The sequence below is a fragment of the Thamnophis elegans genome, chromosome 10 (genome assembly GCF_009769535.1).
Source record: "Thamnophis elegans isolate rThaEle1 chromosome 10, rThaEle1.pri, whole genome shotgun sequence".
In the NCBI taxonomy this organism is placed as follows: domain Eukaryota; kingdom Metazoa; phylum Chordata; class Lepidosauria; order Squamata; family Colubridae; genus Thamnophis; species Thamnophis elegans.
The window spans coordinates 46,509,145-46,519,963 of NC_045550.1; the positions used below are offsets into that span (position 1 = coordinate 46,509,145).

General features: G+C 36.0%; 1 protein-coding gene across 1 annotated transcript; it reads right to left on the reverse strand.

Annotated features, from left to right (window-relative positions):
- Positions 1–8,394: 8,394 nt before the first annotated feature.
- On the reverse strand, positions 8,395–9,516 carry STRIT1 (small transmembrane regulator of ion transport 1). The gene is made up of 2 exons (XM_032225692.1): positions 9,510–9,516; positions 8,395–8,495 (listed from the first exon to the last, which is right to left on the reverse strand). The coding sequence occupies exons 1-2, from the start codon at positions 9,514–9,516 to the stop codon at positions 8,395–8,397; spliced, it is 108 nt and encodes a 35-aa protein (XP_032081583.1).
- Positions 9,517–10,819: the final 1,303 nt, after the last annotated feature.

Consider the following 10,819-nt stretch of genomic DNA (forward strand, 5'->3'; position numbering starts at 1 on the left):
GAAATTTTATTTAGAAAGGCTTTTAAGTCTCATTTTCTAAAATGGGGGCAAAAGGTTCACAGCAATCCATTTAGTGAAAATGTATAAGGAACACCTTATTTTACCTGGCATGGGTATTTCAATTAATTGGGCCTTGAGTTTGACACCCCTGCAATATAGCATCCATATCAAATCTGCAATTACTTCTTGTTGTTTTTTTTCTAACTCTGGAATCAGATCATCAAATTTGCTTCATCTGGTTGTAAGCTGCTTGTAAGTCAGCATGAAAAGGAATTGGCATATGGAAGGAGAAGGAGAAAAAAATCCAATAACATTTGAAACACTTAAAATGAAAAGTACACACAAAATAACAAATGAATTCTGAAATATTGTTTTGGAAAAGAAACATAGAAATAAAGAGTACTCTTCCCTGATGTAGAGATATTAATGCAAATAAAACCAGGTGGAATCTCTTGGACTTGTTTAACCAAACTCTGTGGATACTCCTTGGCAACACACAATACAAGCTGGCAGCATTGTTCCAGGCAGATAGCAGCTACTTGAAACAACTGGTGCACAGTATCAGCATACTCTGCTTGACCTATGTCACATGTTGTCCAAACAAATCATAACCATGTTTTACAAAGCAAATTTCTAACTGAAGAGTCACACAGACTGGTATATTAAGCCCAACTGAATTAGATGAAATAAGCCATGCCAAAACATTTGGCCCTGTCCCACATTATTGAATAGTTGGATGAATTTCCACACAACAGTAAGTCCTTCAAAGTTTTCACTGTGTCTGCTTTTACAACTTGGTGGATTACAAAGTCCATCTCAGTCACAGCACATTAGTTTACAAAGGTTGTAATACGTGAAAGACAGACTATTCACCAAATAAACTTAATTGCAGAGCACATATCTTTTTAGGCTGATCTTGTTTCTTGCTAGCTCAACTCCGTTGCCAAAACCAATAAGATTTTTCACACTACAGTGAAATATGGTTGTTAACTGAATATTCTCATATAGTCAGAAAAGTTGCATCAGACAGTGACAGAGATGGGATTTACATTCATTTAAATTGCAATGTCCAAGCAATTGCCAAGATTGCTGGCTCAAAGATATCAAAACAAACAAACAATGTATATTAAAAGATAAAAGTCAAATGTCATCTGAGTATAATTTTATTCTTTGTGACCTCATGGATATACGGTACCCAAAAGAGTTGTATTTTTTTCATCTGGAATATATAACCGGAGAATTCCTTGATGGCTTTTAATAAAATATCTGCTCAGACCCTACTTAATTTTTTAAACCAGCTAATTGTTGTGCTCTTCAACTAGAAGACTAACAAAACATTTGGCTTCCAGATGTTTTGGACTAATAGCATAGCCTATTGTCAGATCATAAAAGACACATCCAGATGGGATTACACTGCTTATTCTTTCAGAAGGACACATGTACCAGTATTTATCTTTTTATGACAGCATTCCTCCAGATAAATGCATTCAATTGCATGTATTAGAAGATAATGTTTGGTATTCAGTAAGACATGTAAGAAGATTTTCAGGTTTAATAATAACATTTTACTATTTGTTAGATATGCAAAATACAAGGGATGCATTACAAGTTACAACCTCCAGAAATGTAAGCTGCAAGAATTTCCATGTATTAACAGAAGGTTGGACTTAATATCTTTAGGGGCTTTTAACTGTGAGATTACATGAGACAGAAACCATTTAAATGGCTCCATGTGGTAGCTATTGTCATATGGCGAGAATGTATTACTGCCAACATGCCTTCCCTCAAAACATCCATTGTGACCTAGCTCACCTCTCTTAGCTCTCCTGACATGAAACTATTCAAAGCAGATGTCAGCATATAAATTTACTCTTAGTTGCAAAGACAGGAGACATAAGATCTCTGGAATTAAGCTTGCAATTCAACGTTATCTAAAAATAAAGGGCAGGCTGCAAGCCAATCATATGTGCCAAACATTCAAATTAGCCATTTTCACCATAAATGGCTCTTCTTTAAAATGGAATTGTCTTATGACAATTTTATTTCCATGTTCTTCTCATTAGATCTCCTCCCAGTAAGAATGCTTTCAAAAAATTCTCCATCTTGTCATCATTTGTAGCAAAAACAAATCATTTTTACAGCTGGTGTGTCATTGTTGTATCCCATAGATATGATTAAGTTATTTGGCATCATTTATTAAATGTTAATCCTAAGAAGCACAAGAGTTTGTGCACAACAAAAAGTTCTTTTTTATCATGATTGGTGTAATTAATATAGTACAAATATAAAATGAACCATCTTTATCCAAAAATATCATACTTGGACTTCATGTTTTATTCCCCATTCCGTAATCTGAGTATTCTTATTGTATTAATACTGCTAATAGTTATTAGCTAAATTCAACAAAGTAACAGTACACAAATTAGAATATCTCATCATCAATCCATCAAAATGTATATGAGTTTACAAGCAGCATAGCAGAAGTTAGGCATATTAATAAAAACTGAATCTAAATCATATTGTTCACATTGTACACAGACTAAATAAGAATTGTCCCACTAGTTTGTTAAGTAAAGAGTGATTTTTTTTGCATCCTTACTAAAATGCAATACAACAAGACATGGACAATTGATTCAATAGACCCTTTTCCACAAGGACACAATCTTAACTCATATGGGATTTGTTTTGTATTTGCCTTCAAGAACTGCTGACAATAAATTGTACCAATGTTAGTATTCTTTAGAGTTTATGGACTGCTATATAGTGGGGCCTAAAGAAATTGGCCTATCTGCTGAAAATGAAGTTCCTGGGTAAGACAATTTGACCCAGTTGCACTTTTAGCTCTTAGGTATGCTGTTTAAGGAAAGTAAACATTCGGTTATTTTTATTTAGTATTAACATTGGAACAGAATAATAGAATAACAGAGTTGAAAAGGACCTTGGAGGTTTTCTAGTCCAAACTCCTTCTCAGGCAGAAAACCATTTCAGACAAATGGTTGTCCAATCTTTTCTTAAAACCCTCCAGTGTCGGAGAGCCCACAACTTCTGAAAGCAAGTCATTCCACTAATTAATTATTCTAACTGCCAAGAAATTTCTCCTTAGGAATGATTTTAAGATTCTGATCTCTCTTTGTGCATTTAAAGTTCAGCCACATGTTCATTGCAAAAGAGAGAGAGAGAGAGAGGGAGGGAGGGAGGGAGGGAGGGAGGGAGGGAGGGAGGGAGAGAGAGAGAGAGAGAGAGAGAGAGAGAGAGAGAGAGAGAGAGAGAGAGAGAGAGAGAGAGAGAGAGAGAGAGAGAATGAGAATATATTACTCAACAGTATTGGAATAATCGTAAACACATAGTGTATGACCTGCAAATAAATGCCTAGTGGTAGGTTACATCTAGGATGGTTGATCATTTCCTCATGAAGAGGATTAATTGAATTGATTGGTTGGTTGGTTGATTTACATAGTGTCCTGGGCCCAGGAAGACAGCCTTTTCTGTCATGGCACTTGTCCTCTGGAACATTATTTCCAGAAATTAGACAGCTGTCCTTTTATAAAACCTTGAAGATCTGGTTTTGTTATTTAACCTTAGGCTCCAAGTGTATGGTTGAGTCCATATCATGGTTACCGGTAATTGTTGTCTTGGTTGTTGATTTTTTAATCCTGGCTGCCATGTACTTATTAACATTGGTTTGTTGGTCAAGTTATAATATTTTTTGCTTTCAATCATTGTGCATTTCCATAGTTAAATATTTGAGATGGGCAGCTGTACAAGTTAATTAAATAAATAACAATAAATGGCCAAATAAAATAAAAATATTCATGCAAATTAAAGAGTATATTTTACTATTTTTCTTTAGGATTTGTGTTGTTGTTTTTTAATGCAAGAATAAACTACAAATAACATGAGGAAATAGTTCATAGTCATATTTTTTTTTAAAAAAAAAACTTGCTAGGAAGTATTCTGTGAATGGAGTGGTCCTCTCTACCGTACCAGATTCCATTACAGCACAGACAACAGCACTGTTCAGAATAGGGCAGCCCCATGTTTTGAGAGAGATCCTTCTGAAAAAGGATTCTTGCAAAAACACAGAGATTCTTCTGGGAAATTTTATGTAAGAAGGAATTATGTAACAAGGAACAAGAAAAACCAGAGAAATTTGTTTTATAAAAAATGGATTCATGCAATGATTTACGTCAGCAGTTCGGTGGTGCAAGAAAAGCTCTGAATAATAGAGAAAGTTCCAAAGGAAATGGATGAGGATGTTGTTAGGAGCTAGTTTAAAATACCCTCATCAGTCTGGAATATGGTTCTTCAGAGAGCCAAAGCCTTTTTACCTTTGAAAAAAAAAAAAAAAAAAAAGGCGGAGGGAGCCTTCTGTTTATCTACTTCATTTTCAGAATGTTTTAAAACTTAAGAAATTCTTGTGGTGTTTTTGGGCCGGCTTGTTCTAAAACAACATACTTGTTTTTCTGTCACATACCACATTTAATTAAAGCGAGGGAAGATAGGAAGGTGGTAAAAGGGATCACCATACAGTAATAGAAGTACACATCCATAATCTTTTTTTCCATCTCATAAATATGGGCTATGTAAGGGAATCTCGGCCTTGTAATTGAAGAACACTGGAGGCACAAGTTTCCTGCCCCTGCTTTGCAGGCATATTCCTGCATAATTCTCCTATATATGATCTGCTTGTAGTCATTAGATGAATTTATAGTTAAGTGTGTATAATAACATAAATAACTATAATAAGATAGTAAAGCTGTTATGCCATAAATAACTATAATAATACACAACAAAAAACCTATAATAACATAAATAAAATATAATAACTAGTTACATGTATATGATAAATTACATGAATAACTAGCAGATTGAAATACGGTGAGCTCAGTTTCTGTTAAAACTAAATTATCTACTGCAATCCTATCATTACTTAAATCAGGTTGCTGCACAATTGTGTTGCAACAAATTTCAATTCCTTGGGAGCTGGGAATGAAGCAGCCGGAGAGGGCTTGGGGAAAAAAAGAATAAAACCAGCAGGCAAAGGCTGAAAGCTAATCCTAAAATATACAGGATCATAAGTGATACCACACTTTGAGATCAGGCAAATAACCATTGCTAGCTTCTTTTCTTGTCATGTCTTGTGTGGGTTATTCTGAGACGTTAACAAGGGCTGATTGGGAAGAAATTGCTCAACAATCAGGTTAGTGGGCAGAATAATAAAAGTTTTGCTGAAATTGCAATTGGCAGCCATCAGATGTGAAAACCTGAAATGTCATTATTATCGCCCTCTGGCTACTAGCAGCCACGCACTAACAAAGGTCACCATTCCTTTCTTCTTGGCGGTTCTGAAAGCCAGTGAAGAACGAAATGCAGAAGTCAAGAGCCCATCCTTCAAACACCTAAGTAGGTGATTTCAATAGGAGCATTTGAATTCTGTAGCCAACAAACAAGGGATGATGAACAGCTGAGGAAGTAGAAATCTTTACTAAGTGTAGCCTCAGTTATCAAACCCCTTACCCTCCCTCTTGTTCCAGCACAGGCATTTCCAAGGACCAAAGTGTGAGCAAATGACTGTACAACGTGCTTCTGTGAATGACTAAGAAAACAGAAACCATGAGCAAACGTTTCCCTTCCTAGCAGTTCTAAATAAAATGCAGTGTCCAAGTAACAACTCTATATTTTTTTTAGAATGCAATATTGCAAAGTGTGCCAATATTTATAGAAAAACACTTTCCCATCAATGTTGTTATTCTACCATATGCCCTGCAGTCTCTAATTTTAACAACTCTGAAATAGGTTGGTTAAGAGCAAGTGACTTGGCTTCAGATGGCTTAGGGAGATGTGTAGATGTTGAATAGTGACAGGAAACACAAACTGTGTTATGATCATAAGTTGTTGTGCTGCTATTCTCATTTCTGTTTCGTCTTCCATGATTTTAATCACATTCTCCCTAAATGTAAATATATAGAAATGAGACATTTCATCACACTACATAATTGCTGCTGTGAAAACAATCAATGTATGTGTAGAGGCTATGCCACCTACTGGCTGTAAACGAAGTGTACTATTATTAAAAGTTAGGTCAGAAACAGGCAGTAGCCCCATCCAGTGGCAAATTTGCAGTTATATTAGACTGCAACAGCATATATTATTAGATACTAGTGCTCAGGTTTCATGCAACATTAAAAAGGGGACAAAATTTGAGAATATTTACTATTTACTTCTCATTATATGCAAGTCTCTCTATGTATTTCACTCTTAGAGTAAATAATCCCACAAAACTGCAACATAGATTTTGGAAAAGAAACAGTGATTATCCTAAATTGAACTGGAGAAGAGCCACCAATGGCTTCAACATTTATTAAAACTATTGATAGCCTATTAATTGGACAATAGTAAATTGCAATTCCTCCTTAACATAAGCAAGTTTGTTGTGCATGAAGTTGCTATTACTCATACACTATGTGGCTGGCCTGTAGATAAAATTCAGGTTCCATTCACAGGATCTCAGGTTAAAATACTGTATTTATATTTAAAGTATCTACCAAAAATAATGTTAACCAGTATTTGAATATTCTTCCGAATCCTTGTTTCAAATTACATCCTAGTTCTAAATCTAAAAATAAAAAATAAGAAACAAAAATGAGATGACAATAAAACTCTAAGGATGTTGGAAAAATTCAACAGCATGCAGTCTGCTGTCACTTTAAGATGCAATGTTACTATATGCTGTATGGAGCATCACACAGGGTATTTGTGTAATCTGAAGGAAGAGAAGTACTACTGTTATGCTACTGGTGTCAAGCAAAAACAGAGTCAGTTTTGCTCAATTTCATTGGACCTATTTTTTTCAAATAAGAGTATGTCAGGTTACACCTTAATCATATTCAAATCAAGAAATTTTACTATATATAGAAAAATGGCAGTAAAAGTCTAACCGGGAGAAATCTGATACATTTGCCAGGGATTGTTTCATCTGTCACACTGCTCCAAGAAACTCTATAGCACTATACCATTGAAATAATTCGGGGGGGGGGGGGATCCTTAACTCAATACTTACGCAAGTCAAGTCAAGTCATATAAATGTAATAAATCAATCAATCAATCAATCAAGACAGTATTCACAACTATTCACAAGAGGCAACTGACTCCCTGCTTAAATCCTCACCAGCTCAAGGGCTGCCAATAGAAGGTTTAAAGTTTACGGTGACATCTGCTCATTTATTCCATTCCAAACAGCAAACCTAAGATAACATATGTTCTGATGGGCAGGTCATAGATAAGTCTGAATTCCCTGGTATATATTTTTGAATGATACAATCTAGGTTGTAGGATGAGTCACACTTTCAAATATAATCCTACATTTTAGATAGGGCATTATAGTCTATCTGTAACTAATGACCTTGGGAGACTGACCATAAAGCTGCAGAATACATAATGGTCAGACAAGCTGCAGCTGAGTCCACAGAAAGAATGAGGGCATGGTAAACAACTCAGAAGAGGTCCTCTCTAGTTTATTGGGCTGTAAAGTCGATGAGGGATGAGATATACTTTCAGACTTTATAAGATTCTTTTATCATAATTTTATAATAAAGTTAGAGCTATATATATACACCCTTGTTATAAGTCTATGTATGCATTTAGATTTACATGTGTGATAATTTTTAAGGTTTTCTAGTAACAGTCTTAGAAATAAAGTAGAAGAGCCATTGGAATAAACAGCTATAAGGATTAGCCCAATTTGCTAAACATTTATGATTATTCTTAAAAATAATTGAGACTAATGAAATATAACCTCAATTTTTTATCTTTCATTTCATGAAAGTCATTACCATTTTTAAAAAAAATATGCTTCTTATGAAACAAAATTAAAAATCCCCAAATCATATTAAAATATTATTATAGAACTATATAATGTAGGGGAAACACAAGGCAACAACGACAGCTATGAAGCAATTTAATTAACTGTTTTCTAACTGCAAGCAACAAAATATATGAATTTCTACATTGCCTCTCAGCATAGGACAAATAACAATGCTTCTTTCTATCAATATCGCAATATAAAATAGTACCAGGATATGGACCAGTATAGTTGTATTACCAAATGTCTAATGCAATTTTCATTGAAAGTTACATATATGTACAAAACTGATTTATTTGTTTTCTGTTAAAGATCTGGAAGACAAAATGTATAAATTGTATTATGTTTTCATTGTTATCAAAATAGTATTTTCTTAAACTAAGAAACAGACAGTCTTCATTAGCCTTCAGGTTGGTTTGCAAAGTCTTCTTTCCTGTGTAACAAAAAAAGGTAGTTAATAAATTCTAGTAATGAAAGGGGCAGTTCATAATATTTACTATTCTACATGTAATGTTATCACCACTAACCTTTTTTTAAGAGAAGACATAATAAACCATTAATGCACAACCTGCAATCCAGCCAATCATGAGAAGAACAGGTACAACATACCTGGAATATGGCAATGGCTCTTCCTCTAAAGAGAAAGAATGAAGATTTCATTTACACGAGGGGAAAATATTTTTATTAAAAAATGTATATAGAATACAGAATAACAGAGTTGGAATGGACCATGGAGGTCTTCTAGTCCAAATCCCTGCCTAGGCAGGAAACCCTACACCACATATGATTGACTATAAGCAAAATTTGTATCTCATAGAATGAACATTTGGGATGCATTCTTTACTGAATAATGCATATGATATATTCTTTGCAAATGTTACACATTGTAACATTTAAAAAGTGCCGTTTAAATATATTAAATCAGATGTTCAGAATGATATTCTATTTGTGTATTGAGGGCAGATATCATGCCAGAGAACATATTTCCCCTCCCGAATGATGAATGTATGTTGTTTATTATTTTATTATATGTCTTATCTTAATGTCTGTATCTCCCCTTCCCCTATTTTATGTGAGCCGCCCTGAGTCCCCTCAGGGAAAAGGGCGGCCTACAAATATTAATAAATCTCTAAATCTCTAAAATATTCTCCTAGGTAAGTGATGGTGAACCTTTTTTCCCTCAGGTAAAACACACGAGTGTGCCCACGCCCATAATCCAACCCCCTGCGTCCTGCCCCTTGCACATGCATGCGTGACCCACCCCACGCTTCCCCATGCATGCACCACACCTGACCCTCCCCCCCCACATGCCACGGTTTGGGCCTAGCAGGCCTCATTGAAGCCTCTGGAGGTCAGAAACAGTCCATTTTCTGACTTCCGGTAGATCCATTTTTTGCCCTCCCCAAGCTCCAGAGGCTTTCTATGAGCCTGGGGAGGGCAAAAACACCCTCCTCTGCCCCCCCACCCCCCCCCAGAAGCCCTCCAGAGGCTGGAAATGATGCGTTTCTTGACTTCTAATGGCCTCGGTAGGCCCACAAGAGAAAACCTCTGGAGCCTGGGGAGGGTGAAAATGGCCTCCCTGCCTCCCTGGAGGCCCTCTGAAGGCTGGAAATACCTTCCAGAGCCTCCACGCAGGCCCTGTACTTACCTGACATCACATGGAGGCTCCTGGGAAGGGAAGGGCAGCATAAGCGAGCCAGCTGAAAATCAGCTGGCCAACGCGCGCATGAGTGCTGGAGCGAGCTAGGGCAATGCCTCATGTGCCCGCAGATATGGCTACGCATGCCACCTGTGGCACACGTACCATAGGTTCGCCATCATGGCCCTAGGTTCTTCTAGAAGACATTGCTTAAGTGATAGGGCCCAAATACTCTGCCTGATCTCACTGGATACATAGAAACAACTGGACACAAGCAGTCCATCAAATAACTGGGTCATATATCATGAACAGTTTTACAGGTGATAAACTATAAAGTTTATCTCTGGTCCCATAAGGTAGACTAGAACAAAAAATCAACACAGAAAGACTAAAATTACATTGACGGAGATTGATTATAGTAACACAAGAAGAAATCAGATTGTTTTATACCCCTTCTTCCTTCTTGTCATTGAGTAAATTAGAGAGGTGTCCATTTGAACCACCTTTACATGTCATCTGGATGTTCAGGCCTTAAAAAAAATATTTTACATTATGTAATCTTGCAATCTTTGTCAAGGCCAGCCATATAACCAGCACCTTGAAAGGCACCTGAGACCAACTAGTAGTCAGTTTAGCAATGAAATCATATTGCCCCACTGAGCCATGCTCATCACTTTCTCGGCAACTACATTCTGGATCAATGTCTTGTAGGTCATCTATAAGAAGTATGCAAGATCAGTGACAGCCTTGCAGGGTAAGCCAGATAGAATCAAAACCAGATGATCTATTTTATTTTAACTCTAGATTGACAGACACTTGCAAGTCTGAAAGTACAATTCTTCCCCACCCTCTCTCCTTTACTGCCTGTAAAACTAAGAATGGAAGATGGTAGGTAGGTAGGTAGGTAGGTAGGTAGGTAGGTAGGTAGGTAGGTAGGTAGGTAGGTAATAGATGATAGATAGATAGATAGATAGATAGATAGATAGATAGATAGATAGATAGATAGATAGATAGATAGATATAGATATTGATCTATTGATTAGCCTATAGGCTATATCAACGTACAGGTTCAAACACATATTGCTAATAGAATTCTGAACAAATAATTTAAAATGAGAGTAAGGTAAAATACAATATTGTAGGATAAAACACAATAATTTCGTACATAAACATGTAAAATAGAATAAAATGACATAAAATTATATTTCTTTATCACCACTGCAATCTAACCCAATCAGGCCCACATATGCCGATCTCAGTTGGACAATTTTATTCAGAAATTGTGCTGTATTAAATGTCATTTTCAGATTCTGGCCATA